At 43.2% G+C, this 27,855-nt stretch overlaps 1 protein-coding gene across 1 annotated transcript in view; it reads right to left on the reverse strand.

Moving 5' to 3' along the window:
* The window catches only part of LOXHD1 (lipoxygenase homology domains 1), a 150,132-nt gene that overhangs the window by 51,070 nt on the left and 71,207 nt on the right, over positions 1 to 27,855 (reverse strand). The window contains exons 20-32 of the mRNA XM_027885827.1: positions 26,996 to 27,156; positions 23,159 to 23,456; positions 22,522 to 22,676; positions 20,905 to 21,038; positions 19,799 to 19,947; positions 18,363 to 18,467; positions 17,512 to 17,640; positions 16,606 to 16,770; positions 12,050 to 12,231; positions 8,802 to 8,918; positions 4,177 to 4,339; positions 1,244 to 1,398; positions 197 to 406 (exon numbers count right to left, since the gene is read on the reverse strand). Coding sequence (XP_027741628.1) covers positions 197 to 406; positions 1,244 to 1,398; positions 4,177 to 4,339; positions 8,802 to 8,918; positions 12,050 to 12,231; positions 16,606 to 16,770; positions 17,512 to 17,640; positions 18,363 to 18,467; positions 19,799 to 19,947; positions 20,905 to 21,038; positions 22,522 to 22,676; positions 23,159 to 23,456; positions 26,996 to 27,156 — 2,123 coding nt within the window. The remainder of the gene's footprint in view (positions 1 to 196; positions 407 to 1,243; positions 1,399 to 4,176; positions 4,340 to 8,801; positions 8,919 to 12,049; positions 12,232 to 16,605; positions 16,771 to 17,511; positions 17,641 to 18,362; positions 18,468 to 19,798; positions 19,948 to 20,904; positions 21,039 to 22,521; positions 22,677 to 23,158; positions 23,457 to 26,995; positions 27,157 to 27,855) is intronic.

A 27,855-nucleotide genomic window follows, 5' to 3' on the forward strand; every position in this document is an offset into this window, starting at 1 on the left:
TGCAAATTACAGAGCTGGTGATAATGGGCTGAGAGTGGCCTGACTTTCTGCTCTTGTCTGAAAATCAGAAATTCATTTTGGATAAGCCAAAAAAAACCCTTTAAGTCCATAACGAGCTGTCTTGGACTTCAACCAGGTATTCAACAATTTTATTTCTATGAGTAGCAGTGGGATCTGCTTTGAGCCATAACTTTACCTGTTCATAAAGTGTGCGCTCTATCTTTTTGTCCTCTTTCTTTTTGGAGAGCCAGCGCTCGCACAAGAAAACAAATGACTCCTCTGTGGTCTCATCCAGGATCTCCACTTTTTCCAGAAACCAGTCAGGGCTGAACATGCTGTTATCGTGACGAATCTTGATCTTGTACAAAATGCCAAGGTCCACAGCTTCTATAGTGAACGTGTCCTCCTGCAGAGTGTTCAAGAGCAGTTGATTCTGTTAGAAAGCTCTCAACAGATCATCTACTGAACAAAAGCAGAGAAGAGAGACTGCAGAGCACATGTGTTTAAATTCCATACTGCAGGGTGGTGTTTGGATAAAAGCTTTATACATGCCTTACAGAGGCATATCTGTAAGCTGAAACTGTTCTGCAGGGAAGTGTTTTAAAGGCTGTCTCTGCCAGGAGGGCAGCTGCAAAAACCATCACTTTTGCAACCAGTTAGAATATTGAAAGCCTGGGACATTTTTAAGTTAGAGTATGCTTCCCTTTCTAATCCAATTAGATCTGTATGGACAATCCAGATATCTTTGCCATCATTATTATCAGAGTATCTCAATACGAGGCTGTGACTGTGACTTGTGGACTGAGCACAGAGTATCGCTTTTGGTGTTATTTTCTCAAACACAGACACAGTTTAGGTCCCATAAACTTATCATCCTTTGTGGTGAATTCCAACATATACTGTAAACGTGCAAATCCATTGCACAGGGGCTGTGGGAATGAGAGACCCCAGAATTTGTGTGCTTCCAAATCTGCAGCCAACAGCTGAAGCCAGTTTATATGGACCAAGCTCATAATTTGTCCATCAGTGACTTCACAGGAACATCTGCCTGTTTGCTGCAGTGCCTGTCATTTCTAATACCCAGCTGACAATCCATACAAAGCATTTCAAGAGATAATGAATGTGGTAAATGGAATCAATCAATCCATCCCTCATAGGAAAACTCAGCCTATAAAGACAGCCATGGACTTGTTAGGTTAGAGACTGAGAAATGGAAAGTGCTATTAACCCACTGTGTTTGTACCTGCCCTCTCTCGAACTTGTTGAAGTTTGTTTCAGATTTACTGAGTTTTCTCTCTCCCATGTCCCCCAGATCTCCATAGATGTTTAGGAAAACATTAGCATCCGTCCCAGCACCATAGATATCCCCGGTGAACACACTGATCTTGTACGTGTGAACTGCAGAATGAAACAGAGACATGATTTCTGATCTGAAGGTGAGCTGCTAAGATATATGTTAGATACTGAATTCACCTGAGAAAATGGCCCCCAAATTTTCTACTCATTGCTCAGTTCTTGGTGGTTCTAAATCCCATATGGCTTTTCCTTTCAGGTTTCTGATCCAAAGGCTAGAGAAACGCTGGGCTGAAATTTGCTGACTTTCCTTTTCGTGTTCTAATCAATGCCTGTGCGTTGCTTTGATCACGTAGTTCACGGTTAAAAATACAAAGAATCATTATGGTTATTACTGGATGGGAAGTCGATAGAGGGGAGGGAACTCAGCACCTTTTCACATGGAGGTTTGAGGGACACAGATCTGAGAACAAGTCATTCAGTGCTGTGAATCCTTAATACTCCATCTTCCATAAACAAACTCTGGGGATTCAGATGTGCAATTACTACAGGAGTTAATGGCACGTGTCTCTATAAATTCCCCAAACAGACAGAGAACAGGTTTCTCGGTCCTTTTGCTGAGACAGTATTTAATTAAGGACGTATTGAAGCTGTGCTGTGTAAGTACCCTTTCTCTTTAGCTTGCTCAATGATGAGACAATAAAACCTCATCAAGCCTTTAGTAATGTGCTTTACTAAACCTGTTAAATACTCCTATTTTTATTTTGCTACTCTTCTCCCAATTACACGGGGAAAACAAACAGTTACTGAAAGCATCCTCTCCAGGAGAACAGTGAGGGACTGTACAAGACTCTGATTACCCTGGTAGCATATGAGCCATGGAAAATGCCTCCTTGCAAACCCCAGGGCAATGCAAATTAGGAAGAGGCACAAAGTCTTAGTTAGGATTCTGTGTATGTTAACAGCACTGAAGAGCATTGCTATATTGTCTTTTTCTTCTTTCACAGTAAAACAGACCCTATTTTGCTTTGTCATCCGTGAACGATTTCCATTGATTTCTCTAAGAAACGGATCAGAGTCATCACCGGTGAACATCCATCAGACCAGGTGCAGTGCTGAGTTCTCTGGTTTGCCTCTTCACATGTGTCCTACAGAGGTACAGCTTCGTATTTGAGAGGCAGCTGCTACATTAATAATGAAGGAAGTCTGATAAGTCAGTGCATCCTTCTTTGGCTTTTGCTTGCCAGTTCTAGAGACCTTCAGGACTGAAATGCAGCCTGTTATAAAAAGAAAGATGATCCACAGGCTGATTTTCCCTCATTGTCACTTACACTGTGTCACCGCCCAGGATGAATCCGGACTCACAGAGGTGCAGAAGATATAATTCTCCTCCCAGATATTTTGTATCTAAAGCAGAAGTTCCCAAACTTAGCCCTAGATCCCAGCCGGAAGAAACCTTCAGTTATCCGAAGTTTCTATTCCACAGACCGTAAAAACTTGGTTTAAGGCTTTGCCTTTAGAAGGAAAAATGAGTCACCTAGGTTGGTTAACACATGGTAACTGATGCAAGGTAAAGCAACAGAAATTAGTAAGTTAAAGAAAATGTCATGCTGGCATCTAGAAGTCGTGGAACTGTTGAATCATCGATTTGTTTGGGTTGGAAGAGACCTTTAAAGGCCATCTAGTTCAACTCCCCTGCTGTGGGCAGGGACACCTTCCACTAGAGCAGGTTTATCAGAGCCCCATGCAACCTGAGCTTGAATGTTTCCTGGAACAGGGCAGCCACAGCTTCTCTGGGAAACCCTTACCAGTGTCATGACACTTAGTAACCGATTTTAAAGTCGTCTCTGCCTCTGTGGGAAGAAAAAAGATGTTGCATGAGCTACCACCAGTTTCTAACAGGAGGAAGGAGGACACCTCCCTGTTCTACAGGCACAGTGCAAAGGCTCCAGCCTTCCTCCCAGCAAGGCCCCTCTTCCCTTGGCAATGCAAAACACTGATAATCCATAAAAATTCCACCCTGACAATGTTCTACTGTAAATGCAAATCAGACTCTGAAAAAGAAAAGAAACAGTGAGAGAAATTATTTTCTCTGTTGAATCATCTTGTTGCCAGATGGGAGAATCAAGAATGGAAATGGCAGCTGAATTCCTTTTGCACTGCTCAGGATGAGGAAGGTTCATGACCTCTCTCAAGGGCAGAATGAGCTCGGAGAGGGAAAAGGAGTTCCTTTCTTGGAGGAAAAAGAGGTAAGAACAGCTGGACATACAGAAAAGCAATGATTTAGGGGTGAAAATTCAGTTCTTGCTCACTTGTTTCAGCTGCCAGTAGGACCAAACACTGAATATCAACACTTTGTAAGATGGGCTCAGAACCGAGCAGGAATTTATTTGCCTCCTCAGAGGCACTTTAACGAGGTGAAAGTGGCTGCACAGTTCCAAATTTCTTAAGGGTGTCCATTTGTGCCTGAAGGGCAGCAGGGAAATCAACTCTGGGAGGAGGAAAGAGGAGCATAAATCAGACTGGTAGGGTAGGAAAAGAAGGGGCAGAGTGCACAGGACAGGTGAGCTGGGCAATCAAGCAGAAATGCTAACTCAGCCTGGAAGACAAGACGTAAAAATTTTGCTGGGCATCAGAGGAGACATGCAAACTATGTCTGTGTAGAAGGGTGCCTGTGACAAGTTCTTAAAAGCCCTACAGGCAAATGATGATGTTATTGCATAGAAGCGTTTCAGGTGTAAGAGAGGCCAGGGAGGAGAAAGGGAAAGAAAAGTGAACGGTTGTACCAGTGTGTCACATTTGCCTGAGCCACACATCTGAATGTTTTGCATCAGAAAAAAATCAGACAAAATTAGTCACTAACTACTCCTAGGATCATATTACCTTCCAAGGGGTCTTCGACTTCTTCCTCTATTTGCTTGAGTGTCCCATCCTTCATGAGTTTTTCAGTAAAAATATCAGACGGTACCAGTTCTCTGACAGTCTCGCCGTCGTCCTCAGACTTTGCCAGCCATCTTTCACATGGAAATGTGATAGTTTCTGAGCCCTGGAGCAAACACGACAGAGATAATCACTTCAAAACAACACGAACACATGCTAGCATCTCCCCTTTGAAAACACCCCGACACTTCCATCTCGTGCATGTGTGTGTGTGTGTGTGTGTGTGTGTGTGTGTGTGTGTGAGGAGGCAGACCTGAAATAGCGCACAGAAATGTATTTCCTCCAGAAAGAGGACATCTGAGGACTCTGAGATGAAGCACTGAATACGCAGCAGAGAACAGTATTCCCAATGGCTGCGTGACAGTGGCTTGTATGATCCAGTAGATCCCTGCCCTTCCCAGTTTTAAAAGTGTTGCAAATTCCTAATCAGGACTGCACCATTCCTGTTGAAGCCGAGTTTCACTGAGACTCTGCAATCCCCCTTCAGCCCTTACTCAGGCAGTGTTCTCTTTGAAGCCAGTGGGGCTTTTTCTTTTGAGCTCAATAATTCAGGATTTTGCCCTATAATTCTGTGACTCAAGCTGGTTTCCAGGCAATTCCCATACATTCATTAAGGGGAGAAAAACACTGATTTAATTTTTGATCTTTTGTTTTGACTTCAATTTGGTGGAAACAAATATGATTTATATCATGAAACAGACAAAAACAATAGAACATGTGGTTTGCACTCAGTAAACAAAATCAATCCCAGACTATTCATTAAGAACAGACTCCCATAAGGCCTCCAAGATGGTAAGATGCTGGAGGTTTTGAGTGCTGGGGACCCCAGGCTATGACTCCATAAAGAAAGGGACATGAACCACCAGCCAAGTTTGCAGAGGTCACAAGCCTGAACTGAGGAAAAAAAACTCATAAGTTAATTTTAATCTCACAGTAACTAAATAAAGAAGAAAAATGGCCCTTTCTTTACTGTCAGCTTCATAATTTCTCTCTTGCACAGCACAGGGACCTTCTGCTCTTTCCAGTGCTTTGTGTGTCATCACTTTCATGCACAACACACCAATGTATGTTAATAAAATCATGGGATGGTTTGGATTGGAAGGGACCTTAAAGATCATCTCGTTCCAACTCCCTGCTGTGGGCAGGGACACCTTCCATAGACCAGGTTGCTCCAAGCCTCGTCCAACCTGGCCTTGGACACTTCCAGGGATCCAGGGGCAGCCACAGTTTCTCTGGGCAACCTGTGCCAGGGCCTCACCACCCTCACAGCCAGGGATTTCTTTCTGATATTGAACCTAAAACTCTGTCATAGTGAAGCCATTCTCCCTTGTCCTGTCACTCCATAGCGTTGTCCAAAGTCCTCCTCTAGCACTCTTGTAGATGCCTTGTTATGCATAATTTTCACCTTAATTACTGTTTTGTGATTATTTATCAAGCCAATACAGGGTCCTTTCTTCACTACTTTGACTACATAAATACTAAAACATTAATATCCAGTAAAGGAAGCGATCAGCTTTCACTGTAGCAAACTTAAACACTGCTATCACTGTGTACTGCAGCACTGCACTCCCTGGAACTGCCAGATTCTGCCTGTCTTGACACCATCACTAGGGAGAAATGGGTTTTGCACCCAGAAGCAGAGGTGCACTCGAGTCACAGCTAACCTGAAACTAACAAGTTCCTGTCTCATCACACACAGATCCCAGAAAGGTTCATCTGTGGGAGCTGAGCCTCTTGAAGGGGCTTGTGTGACTGTCTTGAGTCTGCATCAGAATTGCCCTTCGAGTCCACACAGCCCAAATCTGCATCTGGCAGTGAAACACCACTTCTGCTCTCTGCTGCTTCCTGCACTGCTGCAGTTCAACCCCAGACTTGCAATGCTTTAACTCCATCAGGGGGCTTGGAGCATGACATACAAAATGGTGTCAAAGAACACCAGCAGCACTTCAGATGATTTCAAATCTTTCACTTTCCAGTGTTATTTGTGCTGTACAAGCAGAGTAACAGCACCTAATGACTGACCAGAACTTCTGGCTCCTCGTTTCTGCACTGGCTTACCTCCTGTTATCTCACCATACTGAGATACTGTGATGAACTGTGCTGATCTCCACACCTACAGATCGGGAAGAGGGGGCTTTCCAGAGTGATGCTTCAGTGCTGAAACTCTCTCCTCCTCATAGAGATCCCACTTCATCACATCTCTCACTGATGCTTTGAACTGCTCCTAAACATTCATACTGTTGGCTGTACCTGCCATTGATGTGAACGCTGTTTATTTGGTAATAGGATATCTAGGGACTCCAGTGACTGCACAGTGGGACATAATGTGCAGTTACAGCAAGAGTTAATTGTATCATTACTGTTAACCACTATGTCATTGCCACAGTTTTTACTGGAGTTTCCTTGTTAGTGATTGCATTAATATTTGTGTGATGCAAAGTGCACTGGTTTATGTTACCAGCGGTAAAATCCTCTTTCAGCCCCGAACAGAATTTGTTTCATTAGAATCTGAGTCTGGCCCTAAGCTAGAAGCAGGGTGTAGTGTGTTGAAAATCAGTGCCTTTCCGTTCTCCAAGTTGTAACAAATGAAATATAATTATCAAATATAATTGGCATGCCAAGACAGAGTTTTTTTCAGCATGCAACAATCCTAGTTTCCTACCCAAGTGCTTTCAATTTAATCTGAAAAGTTGCTGACCTCATTTTTCTTTTGCAGTTTTACAGATACATCTAGAGACATCTTAGCAGTCTAATCAGGTAGCACAGCTTTTAGAAGTGTTGGCAGCATATTGCTATCCTGTGGCAGGTCATAATATCCTGCGGCTGATCAGCGGCATCGTGCAGTGCTCTGCTTTCTTCTTTCTTTCCCATGCCATAATCAAAAGACCAGTAGAATTGTAAACCTCTCCATTCCTAAGCTGTTCAGGGGTTTTCCTCCCTCCCTCCACCTTCAGGTTTCTCACCATCTGCCCTTCAAAGCTGCTGCAATGACTGCAGGGGGAGGGGGGGGCAGCCCCGAGACCCTTCCTGAGGAAATGAAAGAGCACCCAACCTGAAACTCTTGGGTACTTCACGACGTGTAGAAAGAGGCAGCCCAGGAATCTCTTTTCCCTTGGTTTCCACATTCCTCTGCATCTTCCCTAACCCGTGACCAACAACAACATCTCTGAAAATGTAAATTTGTTCAGTAACCTAATGAAGCTTTGCGAGGCAAGTGTTGGGCAATACAGTGCGGGTCTGGTAATGACAGACTGGCAAAAAGGTGATCATGAGAAAAAAATCAGAGAGTATTGCCTTGGGAAGAAGCTTGTACAAGGGGATAGGAGAGTGGGTTGAAGGGAGACCTTCTCCCTCTCTCCAGTTCCCTGAAAGGAACGTGGAGGCAGGTGGGGGTTGTTCTCCTCTCCCAGGTAACAAGTGACAGAAGAAGACGAAATGGCATCATGTTGCATGAGGGGAGGTTTAGGTTAGATTTCTCCCCTGAAAGAAGACATTGTTGTCCAGCTGCCAAGGGCCCTGGTGGAGTCCACATCCTTGGAGGGATTTAAAAGCTGTGTGAATGTGGCACCGGGAGGCATGGGTTAGTGGTGGCCCTGGCAGTGCTGGGGGAATGGTTGTACTTGATGATCTTAGAGGTCTTTTCCAACTTAAACCATTTCACGATTCTGGGGTGAGGAGGGTTCAAGGAAGACCTTTAAGTTGATTGTGTAGCAAAGACAGCAAAACATATCCTGGAAAATCTGAAGGAGGAAGCAAGGTGAGAAGTAGGTTCACCATGGTGGAGCAAGTTGTGTTTACACCAACACTTGATAATTAAAAGCCACTTGAGGAGGGGCCAGACTTGAGTGGAGACAAAAGCTGACATCCCTTTGGAATAAGGGGAGAGAGCCCAGGTGTCCCCAAACACAGCTACTGCTCTTCTGGACTACCCCTGAAGAAGTGATTTTCTTCTGAACTTCCCCACGGCTAGATTTATTCCTGTTCCTATAGCCAGTATCTGAAAGCAGGGTTGAGGAACAGTTACTTACGTGGACAAGATCAAGCTGACCAATCTGACTGCACTGCCTTAATCCTGTTGACATGAGCAACCACAAATCCTAGCATCTAACTTGATTTTCTTAAAATGAGTGATCCAGGGACTTCCACTGACGGGCATTTTGCTTGTCTTAGTTGTACTGGCTCCCTGAACTTATTCTTCCAGAATAAAGGGACTGATGAAATTATTTCTTGTTCCTGTTTAGCAACAATACTTTTTATTTTGAAATGGTACACCCACTTTCCACTTCCTTCCCTGTGATTCCCCAGAACAGATCTACACATAAAAATATTAAGCTTTAGAAAGGCAGTGACTGCAGAGCCGTATCATCAACATTTGAAGAATAAAACATGGCAATGTGTGTTGGTTGTCCCCAGATCCCCAAGCTCCAGCAAGTTCATTTAGTGTGCATTGCTCTCCGGGGAGTCGTTTTTCACTGTTAATCACACTTCGCACACAGAAGACGCGCCTTGGGAAGTGGAAACGGCTGCTCACGGAAATGTATCGCGGAGTGCTGGGATTCGCAGCCTACCTTCCCATTTGGCAGCAGCCTCCGAATGGCCACGCGGTCCAAATGCCAGCCCGAGTTCAGCCCTCCCCCGTTGTGTCCTATGCGGATCTTTTCAATCATGTCACCAACATCCTCCAGCTATACCGGAAAACAAAACAAAGCAAAACAAACAAAACAAAGCAAACAAACACACACCACCCACCCCAAACCCAAATTTAAAAAAAAAAAAAACAAAACACCACCAGAAAGCCAACCCAAAACAAACAAGCAAAAACAAAAAGCAGAGAAATATTACAACATTAACAACTGGTGACTTTTGAGACACCACTTCTTCAGCTCATTTCTTATTTTTACAGTCTGTATGAGGAAGCAAATACTGGTATTGGTGTCGTATTAGAATCATAGAATAAAATCCTAGAATGGTTTGGATGGGAAGGGACCATAAAGCCGATCTCATTCCACCCCCTCCCATGGACAGGGACACCTTCCAGTATCCTAGGTTGCTCCAAGCCCCGTCCAACCTGGCCTTCAACCCTTCCATGGATGGAGCTTCCCTGGACAAACTGGGCCAGGGCCTTACCATCCTCACAGCCAAAAATTTCTTTCTAATATCAAACCTAAAACTGCCCTCTGTCAGTGTGAAGCCATTTTCCCTTCTCCTGTCCCTCCAGGCCCTTGCCCCAAGTCCCTCTCCAGCTCTCCTGGAGCCCCCTTAGGCTCTGGAAGGGGTCTTCTCTTCTCCAGCTGAACACCCCCAGCTCTTCCCACCTGTCTCCAAAGCAGAGGGGCTCCAGCCCCCAGAGTATCTCCATGATCTCCTCTAAGTGTTATGCCCTAACTTGTATTTTAGCTAAAAAGTTTTCACTGAACTTCTGCTCCAGAGATATAGTGAACCTTGCTCTGCACAAATTACCCACAGCATGAGATAGTTTGGGTTGCACAGGAGCAATCCTGCATCTGACTTTTTTTGCATGCGTAGGAATGAAGGTAATTGTATGGAAATTGCTACATAAACAGCCTGGCCTTTCATATTCTCTCTCCTGTTCCACCACAGAATCCCAGTGCCATTCTGTGAAAGTCAACAGGACTTCAAAGACAACAATCATCTTATGAAGTGGCTACTTTTTATGGCTTTTTTATGCCTCACCTTATTACTTGAGTAATTTCTTACTAGTTCGTTACTTTTAACTGATCTCCCTCTCAAAGGCTTGAACAGGAAAAAATTGAAATTTTCTCCTAAGTAATAGTTTTTGCTTCTTTCAGTGCAAACTTTTGTATATCTGCCTTTAAAAGCCCAAGACTGGCTGCAAATCTCCTCTGCACAAAGAAGAACACTGAGCTGTCCTTCTGTCCTTGGGGTCTTGGAGTCTTATTTTCTTGGAAATCGTGACAAAACGGAACATACCATTTTGGGTATGTTGGAGACCACTCCCTTCTGTTCCCAGCTGACAGAAGTGCCCCATAATGAAGAAAAAACAGTAGTAATTTTAGAAGACTCCATAAATCAGTAGGACTGCACTACCCAAGGAATTCACACTCTGAACAAACTGGGTTTGACTTCATCAGCCCTGCCCTGACTTTGGACAGCACAAGATTCACTGTAAAATAATTAAACAACCCAAACTCATTTCTACAACTCACACGTGCACACAAGCATATATCAGGGGAAAATTATTTCCCCTCTTTTGTCCTGAACAAATACTCATCTTTCAGTGAGGCTTTTAATCAATACATGGCAATAAAGTGATGCTTGAGCAGTAAAGATCCATGTTCAAGAAGAAGTGGGCTTTACCCTGCTGTAGGCATCTCCAACAAATCATCACTTGGAAGCACAGCTGAGACCAGTCTCTAAGCTTTTGTGCCTCTTTTGCAAAATACAAAATGATAGAGGCAGATAAAAGCACAAAAACAAACAGTCAATTCCCAGTTTGTGTTTCCTGAGATCCCCCAAATTGTTTTTAAGGTCTGTTGAACTCCAAATTACGGCTCTACACAAGCAGGTGAAAGAGGAATATATTTTTCTTTATCCCCATCTCCTGCAGAAAGAGGAACTGGTGAAGTAAGAATGAAGTTTGGGGACAGGTTAATATGATGTAATAAATCTGGAGAACACACTGCATTTCCCTTCGCTTCATCTAAGAAAAATACTGATGTTTCAGATTCCACCAAATCTGAAATAAATCTCATGGAATAAAGACATAACCATAACACTCAGTTTAAGATTTACACTTGTGGATTAATGCAACCTCTACTATAGAAAACTATGTGGAAACTCCACCAAAATAAGTCTTCTTCTTTGTTTTTAAGGAATCACACTGGGGATTTGTTATATGATTCATGACATATAACAACAGTGCGGGTTGGAAGTATTTTTAACTTGTAAAAAAAATTAGTTTAAGATTTCCTTTTAACTACAAAAACAAATCCACACCCAAAACAGAGAGAGGTTGTAAGGTCCTCTTTGAAGTCAGTGTTAGTGTTGCAGCCAGCAAAGCAAGGTAAGGGCATGAAGCAGTACCTAAAGGATAAGCCAGAGCCAGAGCTGGCTGTATTTTTGCCTCTCACAAATTCTCAGCAGAAAGGATATACTCTGAATAGGAATTACCTAATGGTGTTGATCTGAATGAGCTCACTCACTGATGTGCACTAGTTTACTATTTGCACACAGTTGTGCAAACACTTTGGGAAATGCTTGCAAGATCTTTCAAATAAGTTAGGCCTGGGTATAGGAAAATCACGTTGCCTGTGGCAAAGTAACAGCTTCTCTGTCTGAGCACACAGAAGGAAAAGAATTTTGCTTCAAAGTATTGCCAACTGCAAGAGAAATAAAATCTTCAAGCAAGTAAAGGGTTGATAAGGATAGGTGCACGTATTATATCCAGCAGGAACAGATATCCTGTTTGCCAAGTATGGTCTAGGAAACAGAAGATGTAAAGACCTCCCAAAGTGGCTCTTAACTTCACCTGGAAGGACAAGCCTCCACATCCATGTACTGGTACAACACAGCTCCGTGACAAAGTTGCACCAGCCTTTCCAAGGCTTAACATGGCATTTGGCCACAGGGACACTGCGTGCTGCACCTTAGAGTTGCTACTCACTGAAGGCCAGTAGGAAAAGATTTGATCCAGTGCAGTCTGACTGTTGGAGAATGGAGTTTTGAATGCACATTCCACAAGGACTGAACAGTTTTCCCTAAAATAGGGTTCCCACTTTCTCGTCTTAATCCCCTCGAGAAAACGTAAGATGAGAGTGAGCACCTTCAATCTTACCTCTACAATGAACTGATTCACTGAGTTCCTTTCAAAATACATCCTTTGCTCTCTCTTGTTGAGGCACAGGGACTTCTGCTGAGTGCAGATCCCATCGCTTCCGTAGAGAACAATGAAGACATCAGCGTCCGTGCCAGCTCCGAAAATGTCGCTGGTGTACACCGTGATCTCGTAAGGAACAACTGGTTCAGGGAACGACAGGAAAGGGAAACAAACCAACAGAAGTTAGTAAGCAGTGCAGCAATGCTCCTGTGAAAGATTTAATGCAATGAGAAATGAGTTATAAAACTCAACAATGAAAGGGGGCAAGGGTAGGAATCACACGCTTGTGGTCATTAACATCACCCAGTTGGTCAGTCCTAGGAAATTCCAAAGGAATTTCCTTTAATGCTACAAGGCAAACTGACCTTGATGCACGTTCATGTAATGAGATTTTAGGTTAACCACATGATCAGAAAACACTCACTGTATTTATACCTGCCATCCAAAGTTACTGAAACAAGATTTATTTCAATACCTCAAGTGTTAAAGCAAAACTTGAATTCATAAATTTTTGAGCAATTAGGCAGATGGATGAAGTTAAGACAACTGGAGGCAGTATATAAATATTCAAGATAGTATTATTGATAACAAAGTCCTACTATTTCCATTATTAAACACATGACAAATATCAATCATAAGGAAAAAAAAATTGTTGTTCTATTTTCACTTAGTACTTCTCTGAAACACTGAGGCAAACAGGTTAAATTACAGCCAGACCAATGGTGAATGCAGAACAAAAAGGATCAAGACTACAAATACTTCCCTATTCTATTCCGGTGGTTTGGTTTCTTTGTCCAAAAAGTCCCATGACCCCGAAATCTGATGCCTCCTTTTGTTCTATTTATCTTCACAGCTTCTCAGTCCTGCTGGAGTATGGATCAGACTTGCTCGGGAGTAAGGCTGACCCAGGAATAAGACTTGGGGCTCTGTTCCTGGCCTGCTGTGGATTCGCTGAATATCCTTGGGTTTCAAGGTGGGATGGGGTTTAGCTCAACGAATAAGAAACATATGTTCAGATGCCCACACACCAGATTGGTGTTTACCTCTCCAGATGTAATCACTAAAGCCAATCTAGTCTGAAGAAAGACTCAGTCAAAGAATGAAGGTGTATTCCTTGGGGTTAGCCGCATCATTCCCCAAATCCACCCTCCTAATGACTAAACAATCACAATGGCAGTTTAGAACCGTTGTGAGGACATGTGATTTCAGTGGCACCATTTGGCAAAATGAATCCTGTCCCAGTCTCCTTTGAACCCTTTCTGAAATCATAACACCGGGTAAGGCTTGGGCATCACCAGTCGGCTGCAGGGACCTCTCCAGCCTCAGGGAGACACTGCCCCTGCAGTCCACGTTGCTACCCATAAGCAGAGCCTTAAGCACCTGGATTCTGCTACCACCAGGATCTGCTCCTGGCCATCTCTGTCCCATGCACCCCCTGAACAGCTTCCACCCTTTCCCACCCCTCACCACAATCTTCTCAGCTGCTCGTCATCCCCACCCTCCTTCTCTGCCACGACTTCAGTCATTTTTGCTATTTACTCTATAGCAGTTTCAGACTCAGCATTGCTGTTAGGGTAGGAGAGAAGGTTCCTGGCACTACCTTTATTACTGTTGGAGTAACTCTGATTAGGCACATCAGGGACTAAGCATTCATTAAAAGCACAGGCTCTCAAAATACAGCTCTCAGAAGGACAGAGATGAAGAAGTTTTCTTCTACAGGGAGTCAGCCTGGAGGTACTCAATATTCTTTCTGCCCAACCCAATGAAGTCTGCTCTGCTGTGCTGCAACAGAACTGGAATAGTTTCCCCAGTATGTAAGAAGAGGGGGGAGGGGGAAATCCTGGAGACCAAAAAATCACACACTATGCATTATGAATATAAAATTATCTTCTCTGCTGAAGTCCGTAGCACTTGGTCTTGTTGCTTGAATATTAACACCAGCTTAGAACTGAATCAGCAAAGCAGCGCCCTAACAAGGTCACCAACAGCACAACTTTCAGCTGTCAGACACCCATTTCATTTACATGGCACTTTTAAAGCTGTATCCCCACAGGGATGATTTTAATTGGACTGCGGATGACATGTTTTCATCGTGAAACAATTCTGGCACGAGTCATCATAAAACAAATCAAACCCATTTAGTTACCTCTGGCAAACTGAAAACCCCAGGTTAATTGTTAGGAAAGCAGAATGCAGTAAGTAACACAGAGGGAATGGAATAAATGGTGAAAAAGCCTAAGCTCACACCGAGCCTGGTGTAAACTATTTGCCAGAGAGGCCTGGCTTCTTCCAAAGGTTGGATGTGGACTGCTGACAAAAATCAGCTTTACACAAACTATGGTACTGAAATGTATGGTATGCCAGAAACTCCCACATCATTATTATATTCATGGCCATTAATAAATTACGTAGTCAACACCTGCATCAAAATATATATATCGACTGGGATAACATGGCAAAACCAGATGAGAAGCACATACAAAGTCCCTGATTTGTATTCATTCCTATGAAAGTATTCACTGCGTCTATCAATCAATTTATTTTTTCAGACACAAAGACCTGGAATACTGCATCCATCTATGGAGACCTGAACTTAAAGAGGGTGTGGACCTGCTGGAGCAAGTCTAGAGGAGGCCACAAAGATGCTCTGAAGGCTGGAGCCCCTCTGCTCTGGAGCCAGGCTGGGAGAGCTGGGGCGGTTCAACTGGAGAAGAGAAGGATCCAGGGAGACCTGAGAGCCCCTTGCAGGGCCTAAAGGAGCTCCAGGAGAGCTGGAGGGGAGGGACTTTGGATAAGGTCTTGGACAAGGAGGAATGGTGTCCCACTGCCAGAGGGCAGGATTAGATGGGATATTGGGAAGGAATTCTTGGCTGTGAGGGTGGTGAGGCCCTGGCACAGGTTGCCCTGAGAAGCTGTGGCTGCCCCGTCCCTGAAAGTGTCCAAGACCAGGCTGGATGGGGCTTGGAGCATCTGACTCTAGTGGAAGGTATCCCTGCCCATGGCAGGAAGTGGAACTGGATGATCTTTAAGGTCTCTTCCAATTCTGTGGTGCTGTGAATCTACAGTGTCTTCCACTTGACTGACAAAAGTGAGGAAGGGAGCAAAGAATACACTTTCTTTGGCTCCAGATGGTTCAGGTAAAGAAGGCAAGATATGAGAAGTAAAAAATGCCTTGGTTAAAGACTGGGAGAGGCACAAAGAGATGACATTGGCAGATCCTCAGGCAATAAATTATTTTAGCTTACAGACTGCAGATACCAGGACCCAGATCTTGGAGACACCTTCAACATGAAACACAGTGATGACAGAAAAAAAGGAGACAAAACAACTGATAGTATGTGGTTATTCTTAAAGCTACTTATGAAGAAGGAAACTGAGGCAGGAAAAGGGAGAGTGGGCAGCTCTAAATTTTGATATTTATATAAGGAACTGCAGGAGGTAAGGGTGTTGAAATCACCAATGCATACCCTGAGGGATGGGGTGAGGTAGGAAAAAACTTTGGTGTGTACAAACTTATCTCTTAAGACTGACCAAGGGAGCCCCTTGCAGGGCATGACATGGTAATCAACTCTGAGGCACCAGACCTCATCCCTCATCATGTGGCATCCAACATATTGAAAAGTAAAGGTGGTTTAGCAGTACCATGGTGGTTACAAGAAATATTTATCAGCAACAACTTGAAATGAAGCAGATCAGGGAGGTACAAGTCAAATTCAGTCTCAGTGCTGTGAGTACCCTACACGTAGTCAAAGATGCTCGAGAGAGGGGAAAAAAAGGGAGAGGGCTACAAAATAAGTAAAATAATGTTTCATTTACTTCAAGAAGGCCATGTTATCTGATTCTCAGTACTCTGGATAGAGGAAAAGAAGTTGCCAGAATGGGAGAGTTTGAGGTACCATAGCAGACTTCAAAATTATAAGCTTGTACTCAGAAGGAACTGAGCTGGGGTAAAGTTTACTCCAAAAATTACTTTAAAAAGGAGTGAAGAGTAAGGAAAAAATATCAGAGAATACTAGGAGAGGCAGACTGGTACAACACTATCAGAAAAAAAAAACCACACTGAAGAAACTCTGGAAGAAGGTCAGCAAGAGACGGGCGTGCAGTGCCAAAGGCACTGGAAGAACTCAGGCTTGGAAGCAAGACCAAAGTGTCTGCTTTGACAACAAAAATGGCAATATTAGAATGGAACAAGATCAAAGGGAAACTGGGAACAAGGAAGACAGCTTGGAATGAGCAGAGGACTTGGATAGGATGGGGGAAGAGGGAGCAAAGAGACAATCAGACACATCCACATGACTTCTAATGATTCTCTGATTTGGCAAACACAGGAAGTGTTAGTCTAGAGCACCCAGAGGAACCTTCCTGTAGTAATTGAAACAGTTGGCATGTGATCTATTTATAAATTTTCCAAAGCCAATTCAAGGCAGAGGCCAAGCCTATAAAGCTGCACAAGCTAGTGTAATTTAATCTTCTCTAATGATGGGTGTACCCCGGGGAAATGGCATTCTGCTCACATGGGATATACTCTCTTGTCTGCAGTTTTGCAGGGAAGATGATTCTCTCAATGGCTCCATCATCCTCCGATTTATCCAGCCAACGTCCACAGGGGAACTTGAGGCACTCTCCCAGTGATGGGGCATCAATCTCCACCCATTCCAGAAACCAGCCAGTTGAATTACCTGTGGTTGGAAAGATAACAGTGAATAATAACCCACAGAGCCTTTACAGACAACGGGAAATGCATTCCAGACCTCCGAGAAATAAATCTTTCTCTCTTTTGCCAAAGGAAAAATAAAATACATAACATAAAGCTCAATGGATGCAATTGCCCAGGATTGAGCCAAAATGCTTTGTATTTCTGTATCTGTCAAGCTAAAGATGTGCACATGGAAATGCTAATTACTCCATCACTTGGATTAATTTGCCTTTGTAATAGTATGGAGCAGTTTTATCAACAAATATGTCCCTTGCTGCCTCACAGGGGAAGGGATTCATACATCCCTGCACTGCCTACCTTGTTTGTAGTAGAGACACAGCCATGTCTGAAAGGCGGCTGAGACTTGACAATCAAAACAACAACACAAAAATTAATACAGGAATGAGACAAGTCTCCAGGTGACAAAAACAAATAAGATGTTCGGTGATATCTGAGAAATCTCTCTGAAGATGTGGCTGCAAAACTAAAGATATTCCTGCAGAGGCAGAAGTTGCAAAGCTCCCTGCAAGTTGCCACTGAGCTCGTATTGCCACAGACATGGGAATGCAATTAGCAGCAAGGGTAGCAGCAGCAACAGCCAAAGTGACAGCAAGGATCTGTCACTGAAAGGTAAATGACAACTGGGGTCTTGGAGGCAGGTTATTTTATACAGCAACGTGCCGAGTGCACTAGAAATGCTGCATTACCAAGCAGATTATCTTACCTTTATTGTCATGGCCTATCTTGATTTTTTTCAGGTCTCCAATGTCCACAGACTCCACTGTAAACTCATCTACCTTCCCACGCTCAAATTTGTTCTTGTTAATCTTTGAGGCCTTTAGGCTGACTGTCCCTGTTGTGGCGATGCAAAAGGACATTGTTCAGTGTGTGAAACAAATCCTCTGGGAATGTCAACAGTGGAACGGGGGAAGTGGCTAAAATGCAAAAACTGGCTTTTCATCTCAAGATCTGAACTTTGTCCCTCCCTCTGAACCCAAGTCTGCACCATCACCCAAAATATACAGAATTCCTCCACTGAATGATCCCCTGGCAGTGTAAAAAGGACGATGCTGTTGTGCTGCGTTCACAGCTAAAGAAATCGGTGCTACCCGTCCGTTCCCCGTCACTCTCACAGGCATCCCAGCCACTGCACACACAGCTCAGCTGCTTCCAAGAGGATTTGCTCATCAGCTGATTAAATACTTCTGGGCCACTCAAAGAGGCAGAGGAAAGCTGGATTTCGGGAGCATGCTGATTCATTGCTGAGGAAAGCAAATCATCCACCGCATTCACTGTTCAGTAACGTAGTCCCAGTCAACTGTGCTGTTTCTATAACTGGAATTAAAATCTTTAGACCAGCAGCTGGTGCAAATCAGCATCAAAAGGTTCAGCAGTGATTTACAGCAGCTGTTGGTGTGCTGCAAGTTACCACGATGTGTTCACTGTCAGCGGGAACGCAACGTTGTTCTAAAAAGGAGTGGGGTGCAGTGTTGAGGATATAAGAGGAGACTGTGACCTGAATTTTCAGGTGTCCAACAGTGCATTGCTACCTTTTTACATCATTTGAAGCCATACCTGTATCGTCTTTACTTCCATAGAGTGTGATGAAGACATTGGCATCTGTCCCAGCATTCTTCTTGTCCCCAGTTTTCACTTTCACAATGTACGTCGTTGATTTAGCTGTCAGATAAAATATCCTAATTTAAGAGTGTGAAGTCTGACCAGGAGTTAACTCTACTTTTCCTTCCATATGTGTGCTTGGTTTGAGTTTTATTTTGACTGATCACAGTCATGCTGTAATCTCTAATTCCTCTCCTATGCTGTGGTAGCTCTTGAGGTGAGCTGAGCTATCTCGTTGTAGGATCTTCTCCTGCTCCAGTCATTCAGTACATTGCCTGCACATCTACAGATAAGAAATGTGCTCAAGCCTTCCCATTTGCTTCCTGGAAACCTCTAACACTCCTCAAAGCTGCCTCTGCCTATAATATTTCATCAAAAAAAAAAAAAAAAAAACCAACCCAAAACACCTACCCCCCTTTATTTTATCAGCACCAAACAATGTATGTGCATATAACACATACCAGAAGGAATGTACACTGAGATGTACAGTTCATATTCGCAAACACATCCTTCAGAAAAACATCATTAGGGTGGTTTCTGTTGCAGCATCATTTAGCAAGTGCAGCAAACTCATAAAAAAAATGTGGAAAAGTCTAATATAGTCTTCACTGTGCTGCTATAACCTAACCAAGATTTCCAAAATGGAACATTTTCTCCACAGTTACATACATGTTTCCAAAATGCTGTTTAAACAGCACATCCTCCTGAACCAAAGGGATAAACACTTTGTGGAATCTGACTGTACAACTTGTGGAAATTATTCACGTATTCAAAGGCATTTGAGGAGGAAATTAGGGGAGAGTTTAAAACCTTTCACTGGCTAGGAAACCAGTTGGGCCTTCAGCACCCTTGCAGCATCAGACCCAGGAGTGTGTCACTGCTCTGTGGTTACCATGTAAAATTATTTACAAGTGAAGCAAAGTTATTTTGGAGGACAACCGTCACAAGCAGCAAGATGGAAAGTGAGATAAATTTAGGTACCTTCCCTTTCTCTGGCTGCGTTTACTCTCTGCTCAGTTTTATGTTGAAACATTTAACCATTACAGTCCATGATGTGAAATGAATGAGATTTATTCCTTAGATACTAGCAACAGATGTGCATTTCATTGGAGAGATGATGACTGAACGTTACCCATCTTCCTAGCTTTGTCCCTTGGGGTCCAATCTTGCAAGATGATTAAACCAAATAAAAATGAGGAGGGTCCCCTCCTCGCTGTCTGACACACACTTCACATTTCATTCACACCCGAAAATTTCATGGTAGGGGCAAAATTACTCACAGCCCAGCGAGTAACTGCTACTGTTAAGTGCTGGTGCCCTCAGCAGCGCTATTAACTCGGTCCCTTTCCAACCCCACACTGTGGAAGAAACACAAGGTTACTACTATAAACCTTTCTGTTCCAGGCCCAGCGTTGCAGGAGACTGGCCTTCATTTTCCGAATCTTTCTTTACAAATGCTTCGTCCACTGGGACCAGCTCCCTGACAATCTGACCGTCGTCCTCCTCAACTGCTAACCAGCGCTGGCACGGAAAATAATACCTACAAGAAGGACAGCGGCACCTGGCACTTACACAGGACTTCACAGGCTTTAATAACATAAAAAAGCACAGATCAGAGGCTACTTAAAAAAAACAAAACAAAACAAAACAAAACAACCAACACACAAACCCAAACCAAACAAACAAACAAACAAAAAAAAATCAAGATTATTCAAAGCCAAACAACACATCTGTTTAGATTTCTGGGATCTGGTGTCATTTGGGGGAACTAAATCCATAAACAGGTTAGGTAGCACTTACTGCAAAGTGCTGTTTCTGGGCTGTGAGCCGCATATGATTGATTCATTTTAGTTGGAACTCTCAGAAAAAGAATAGTTCCAGGGAACCTCCCGTCTCCCAGGCATCTTATGTTTATGAAGCCTGGACCCATCTTCAGGTCCTTATGAGTGGTCCCACCCATCAGAGCATTGTGCAACTTTGAAGCACGTGGTTTCAAGTGTGTTCCAGCTCAAGGGCAAGCCTGTATTTCAGGTTTTGAACAGCCCACTCTTTGCTCCTGCAGCTTTCTGTGAAAATCATGGGAGTTTGCTCAGATCAGGATTTGCTTTTGGCCCAGACATTTCCATTTGGCACAAAAGACAAACGAAGCATGAGCTCATGGACTTCCCACGTGAGGCCTAGAAGGGAAACGCTTGATTGTGGGATCCGCTCAGGGACCTTTACAGGAGGGAGAGTTGAGTCCCTCCCAGGAGAAACAGAGAAAAGCCGAGTTCCCTTCCAAATACTGCTGGCTACCAAGCTGCAGTGATGCTGGGACAGCAAAAACCCCCACACAGGTGCCCCACGTTCAGTATAATGGCACAGTCACCACCAGGCTCCTGAAGGGTGCCTGCTCCCTGACAATGCCCTCCTGCACCTCCTCTGCCTCCCTGCAGCTCTGCAAGCTCCCAGAAACCCTTTTCTGATGGTGTGAAAAAGGGTGCAGGAGAATGCTCACGTGGTGCTCTCCTTGAGGTCAACAATCTCCACCCTCTCCAGGAACCAGCTCGGCCTGGAACCGGAGTTGTCGTGGCGGATTCGCAGCTTCTTCAGCTCGCCCAGGTCAATGGCTTTGATGGTGAACACATCCACCTGCACAGGAGGCAAAAAGGCACATGGCTGTGTTTCCCAGAAAGCAGGAAAGAAAGGCAGTAAATGGCCAGGGGTAATCCTTTTCCCCATTAAAAAATAGCTATTTGTAAGTTCTTCTGGCACGCTTTGGGTGCGTGTACAAAAATAACTACAGAGCCGAGAGGTCTCCCATTAACACATGCTTGGCTCCTTCATGGAGCAGCCATGGAGTGCCCAACCCTTCCCTCCTCTCTTTACCTCACCCCAGTTTCAGCTTCCTCTAGGTTTAACTCATCTCTCCTAAATATCACCCCTTCCAGGCTTGGTATTTTCCCACAGATTGAAACTGGAACTGAACACAAACATATTGGCTCCGCAGAAATTCTCCTGTTCACCTCTGTGTGGAGTCATAGAACATCCACAGTTGGAAGAGACCCACAAGAATCGCTGAGTCCAGCCCCTGGCTCTGCACAGGGCGGCCCCAAAAATACAGCCCATATGCTTTATTTCAAAACACAGAATATCCTCCCTCTGTCACTTGCCACAACCAAGAGGTTCATTTATTAACTGTGTTAGTGTGACAGGATGGCCCTTGTTATCCTAACAGTTTAAACATCTTAATGTGATTAATATGTTGGTAGACTTCGGGTTTGTAGTCCCAGGAGTACAGAGCATCACATTTTCAACTTGGAGCTCTTCCCACTGAATGAAGAACCATGTGCAGGTTGCAGTTTCACCAGTGCCAAGCTCATAAATCACAGCTAACAGCTTATTTAACAACCTTAGGCTCTTTTTTTTTGTGATTGCAAGTTTTCCACAGCTGCTTTTTGTTTCCTTTTTTTTTCGGTTTCTTTTTTTTTTTTTTTTTTTTTTTTTTTTTTTTTTTTTTTTTTTTTTTTTTTTTTTTTTTTTTTTTTTTTTTTTTTTTTTTTTTTTTTTTTTTTTTTAATTATTCAAAATTATTCCTTGAAAAACTTGTGGCTATAATAGTAGCTTGTTAATTGTTCATAAACTTTTTTTAAGGCAAATACTCAATCTACTAGAGATGTTCTTTAATTGGATTGGATTATAATGTAATTAAAGCACACCATGTAATATTGTTTTTATTCCCTGACTGGTTGAGAGGAACATTTAGAATGGTATTTGCAATCTAAATACCTACATACTTGGTCTGCCTCACAAACACTCTCCAATATTAATTTAAAGTTTGTGGTTTTCAAGTATTCCTGGGAGGAAGCACTATTACCAGAATGCTTACAGGAACCAGATGCAAAAAGTGGCTCCAGTGGGGAATCAGTTGTTCAGCTTATTATTCAAATGAACTTCCCCTGGAAAACGTTTTGAGGAATCTGCTTTACATATTCCAGAAATAAAACATGTCTGAGCTTTCAGCTGAAAGAAGACAAGCCTTGCAGAGAAGAGGCTGTACTGAATGGCCATCGTGATAACTGAGAGAGCTCTGCCAGCCTTCTGCTCGCTTGAGTGAGTTGAGTTCATGCATTACCTGTCCTTTTTCAAACTTGTTGAGGTTATTCGACCTTTTCAGCTGGCGCTCACCCGTGTCTCCTCTCTCTAAGCCATAGATGTTCAAGAAGACATTAGCATCCGTCCCAGCCCCCCACACGGTCCCAGTGAGAACGCGGACTTCATACGTATTCTCTGCAAGTAAAATTGCAAAGGCAGGTCAGGAGGAGCCCAGAGGTGGCCATGCTTCATCAGATCCATGGCTCACCCTGAAAGCACGTAACCCCACAATGCCAGCACCAGAAGGGTTTTGCCTGGAGTTTGTTTGCATCTCTCTTCCTCCAGCCATAACAGCCACAAGCTTTCTAGACTCCCAGCCACAGTGGCAACCTGTGGGACTCTTGGCTCCAGTGCCCCAGACAATCCTTGGAGAATCTTACAGAATTCCAGCTTCAGACTGTCTCCTCCATGCTCTGCCGTAGTATAACCACCATCCTCTTCCTCCCCAGCACTGATCAAGCAAAGCACAGGGTAAGCTGCTCTGCAGGCTTGGGGCAGTGAGCTGAATGGGGCATAAATGGTCCTGCCAAGCACTGCAGTGTGGTTATCATGCTTCGTGCAGCTGCTGGATACACACATACACACACACACAAACACACATTCCCCCTGATATTTACCCTCCAGGTCAGATTCCCCGTCAGGCACCAGCTCCACCACGAGCTCCTTATCCCCCTCGTCTCTAGCCAACCAGCGGTGCGCCACAAACGTGTAGACATCCATTCCTTCTTCCACCTTGGTCTCCTCCTCCTCCTCCTCCTCCTCAGACTTCTTTTTCTTCGTCTTCTTCTTTTTATCAGGCTGCTTTCCCTTCAGCCGCTTCAGCGTGACGCTCTCCAGGAACCAGCCGTCCCCAATGCCCGTCCCGTCATGGCCTATCCGAATCTTGTAGATCTTGCCAACGTCTGCAGCCTCCCTCTGTTGCCAAGGGAAAGTCGTCACCCAGGAGAGACACAAGACATCTCAGTTTCATAAAGCGCATTCTTAAAAATGGGGAGCGTGGCCTCCAGCACCCAAAATATCTCAGCAAGGGTAAGAGCAATTTTTTATGCAAGTTTGCCTTTAGTTTTTCCTTCCTGCTTTACCATTTCATACCTTCCATTACCAAATCTCATGCGAACAGACTGAGCTGAAGACATTCAGAGCAATCATGGTGAGGGTAGAAGACCTATATTTATTTGGCTCCCTACTTTCCCCTTCTTCTCCTCACCAGTATTGTCTCTATGTTGTCATTAAAGGTGAAAATGCCAAAATATCATACTAGGTTTTTACAGATTCTCAGTGCATGAGGCCTTTCAAAATTCATAATAAGATATATTTTACATTTAGCACAAAAGAGGAACCCAGCAAGAAGCAATAATGGCATGGTGAAAAGGCAGTTCAGATAACCTGATCTCTGACACAGAGTGTGGGTTTGGACTGACCTTCTCCTTCCTTCTCATCCAGAAAATTAGAGAAGCATTTTCTCACTCTGCTAGTGTGCAGAGAGGGTACAACCACTACTGGTTACAGTGCATCAGTGGCAGAAGGCTGATCAGTAAGAAGATTTTTATCTCTCTAGTCAGTACAGCAGACACAAAACCTTCTTGGTTTAGATTATCTGTCCAGATTACTACCTAATAAAGTTGGATAGAAGATTTTACTCCACACAATCCTTCAACAACCAATGACTTGTTTCTGATGATTGCTTATGCTGTTAGGCACTGCTCATGCTATAATACTTGCAAACATTTGCTTCAGGCTGAAATCTGGAATTAGGCATGTAAGGTTTTAGACTAGAAGCATTTTGTAGATTAAAACAAAATCAATTGCCCACAAGATGCTTATCAGAAAACCAGAATTGATCCAGCTGTCCTGACATAAAGAATGTGTATTTCCTTACATGGCTTTACCCTTAGATTTGCTGTGATCATCCTGCATGCCTTGTCCATGACTGATAGCATTTCCTATTAGCATGTAGCTCACAGAATCTTATTTTTGCCCATATCTTTTGTAGATATTCATATCATGAAGGAGATGAAGGATCTGTCTATTTATGCTTCAGAGCTTCTGCCTTGTGTGCTTATAAAAAAAAATTACAGAAAATGGGTATAACTTTCAAATCTAGTAATAAATATCGGAGAGGGGATATAAACACGGCTATGTAAACAGAGCACTGTACATATGGCTTTATTATAAATCTGATACTGGCTAATAGCTTTTACTCATAAATTTTTGAAAGCTTATTTCCTTTAAAATCAGAGAAACCTAATCTTAAAATTATAGAGAGTTTTAAAAAAGCAAACATTTATAAGGTAGTAGTCATTTTAAATCCCAAAGAATTCATTAAAAATGGATAAATATCAGCTACTCCATTCTGTAAAGCAAGAAAGTGAGGTAGGAGGAGGTGAACTGATCTAAAAAAATACACAATAAAAACCTGGTAAAGCTATGGATAAAGGCACCTTCATTTGGCCAGTGACAGCAGGAAGAATACCGCAGTCTTGCTGATTCAGGGGAGCTTCAGCAGTTAGCTCCAAGTTTAGCTGTGATGAGATGGATCCAACCTCTGTGGGACTGCAAATTCAAAGGAAGACCTAGGCACCACTGTGCTGAGCCTTGTGCTGTGAGCACATGTGACAGATATGCCTTAAATCCTGCTTCCATCTGGACTCTGCACTTTACTGTCCAGATGTTGGTCTCCCCTTCAATACAGAAGCATGTGGCTCTGACATGTCCTGACCCCAACAGAGCAAGAACTAAGACCATTCCTTTCCCCCAGATCTTTGTTTATCTGGGCAGAAAACCCAAGCTCACAAGTCAGAAGAGGATGCTGGTCCAAAAGGGAGGGAATGCCTGCCCATTGATCCAGGTTGTGATCCAAATCTGCTGCTCAGCCTTATCAGCACAGGACCTCTTGCTGGATTAGCCAGGTCCTGGCTCACCCACCTGAATTATGTCTGAGGCTTCTCACCCCTGCAAATACTCTGCTGAGCTGCTCAGAAAGAGGTGTGAGACTGAGATGTGAATTGTTAATGGCTCAAACAATCCTGTGGTGCTGTCCAGGTGCAGAGTGAGTGCACACCCATCACCAGAGGCTGAAAGTTGGATTTTGAGCCAGGTAAGGGAAGGGGCTGACAAGAAGCAGATCCTGAGAGGTTGGGATAGTTGTTTTTTTTTTTTTTGTCATGCCACTGTCCTCCCTTACACAAATGGCTCAGGTGTGAAAACTCCTCTCTGGGGAAGTACCAGGACAGTAGACCTACCACCTGAAGTTTTTCATCCCTTCTGATGCAGCATAATTGGCTCAACTACGGTGAGGGGAAAGGCAGCTGTCATGTCTCAGAAGGGGCCATGAACCACCAAAGACCCCCAAAAAGCCCCATCATCCTTGTGGTTACATCATACAGTGTAAAACTCCCCACCCCAGGGGAGGTACCTGGGCATTCCCACTTAACCTGAGCATTTATTAACCCACTGAAGTTTGTGTTTGAGCTTCCCCCAGCCTGGATGGATCAAGACTGTGGCCATCACTTTGACCCATGGACATAGACATTGCAACAATCAAGTCTTGTCACTGAATCCATGGGTTGTGACTCTATACCTTTTTACTCTTATTCTTTTTTTCTCTTTTCTTCTTTTCCCTTATACACTTTCTTAAGCGTTATTTTTATGGTTTCATATTGTTGCATTTCTATAGAAAATAATAATTGAAATGGCCACATTTTAAAGCTTGCCAAGTACCTTACTCTACCTTAACGTTCTAAAGTTTGCAAGTAAAAGTTTGTTACTGAGCCTCCTGAGAATTTTGTTGTTTCTCCCACACACCAACCAGAGTAAATCAAACAACCTTCCCATCCGCCCGCTGAGTGGACCAGGGCATAACAAGTATAAAACCTAAATTCTGACCATTCTGATAGCTGGAGGAATGTGCTGTACACCTCTCTGTGACTCACTGGAACAGTGCTACAGGCAGGAAAATCCACAGGGCTCTCACACGTTCACAGAAATTACAGCTGCAAACCCCTGCAGGGCTGGCACATGTACCTGTGGTTAATGGCATATGTGACCACAGCCAAAGCTGGGATTCCTTATATTCTTATATAGATGGGGGGTTTCTTTCCCCAGCTAGACACTGGAATGCGACAGTAACATGTGGTCAAGCCCAAAGTGTAAGTTTAAGGTCTTTTGAGATCTAACATGAGTACCACCTTTGGAAGTAAATGTAAACAAACACTGTTATTAGACTTCAATGGCACCTCTCAGAAGATGAAAGCCCCTCCACAAAACACAAAACCTCACAAAAGAAATACAAAAGCTCCCAAAAATATGGATAGAGGACAGCACATACCGTCAGACATGCAATTTTCTTTAAAAATTTTTTTTATATGACTGGGCCAATTATTCTATTGATGTCTCAGTTTTGGCTGGTCCTTTCTTTCCCCTCTTAGAAGTGGCAGCGACAGCCTTCATCATACCTTGAAAATATCTGTGGCTCCCCGTTCAAAGTTGTTGGATCTGTTTTCCAAGATGATCAGCTCAGTTTTGCCAGTCTCACCATAAATCTGCATGAACACTTTGGCGTTGGTGCCTGCGGCTCGCACGTCTCCAGTAACTACAGACACCTCATAGTTTATCACTAGTCCAAAAATAAAGCAATTAAATCAGGAGAGAAGCCCAGATAACAACATTCCTGAGGGCTCAGGTTCAAAATTAAATTACCTTGTGTTAACAAATGTCTACGTAGCCAACCATTTACTGTTATCCAAACTAAATGTGAGATAGCAGAAGTCTTCACTGAGGACTAAACTAATAGTTTGCCTTTTACAAGTGCTAAGCCAGTGTCACAGGAGTGCAAAACAGAGCCTTAAAAGGGAATTTCATTTCATTATTAGCCATAGAGAGGTTAAATGATCTCATTAGCATAATACAAGGGAGGGAGTTACATATAGTAAGGGAAAAACACAGCATCCTTTCTCAGGATCCAAAGGCATATTTTAACCATTACCTTAAAAGAAAATGGATCTACTGATAAAAGTCAAGTGGACAGTAGGAATTTGGTCCATATCTATCAAAAAGCTTTTTCCTTGAGTGAAATGGAGTAGTACAGACAGGACAGGACATGTCTGGTGCAGCAACAGGGCACATGAATGTAAAAAAAAAAAAAAAAAAAAAAAAAAAAAAAAAAAAAAAAAAAAAAAAAAAAAAAAAAAAAAAAAAAAAAAAAAAAAAAAAAAAAAAAAAAAAAAAAAAAAAAAAAAAAAAAAAAAAAAAAAAAAAAAAAAAAAAAAAAAAAAAAAAAAAAAAAAAAAAAAAAAAAAAAAAAAAAAAAAAAAAA

The sequence above is a fragment of the Empidonax traillii genome, unplaced genomic scaffold, assembly GCF_003031625.1.
Source record: "Empidonax traillii isolate 1590-97213 ecotype Southwest subspecies unplaced genomic scaffold, ASM303162v1 scaffold10:size5872457, whole genome shotgun sequence".
In the NCBI taxonomy this organism is placed as follows: Eukaryota; Metazoa; Chordata; class Aves; order Passeriformes; family Tyrannidae; genus Empidonax; species Empidonax traillii.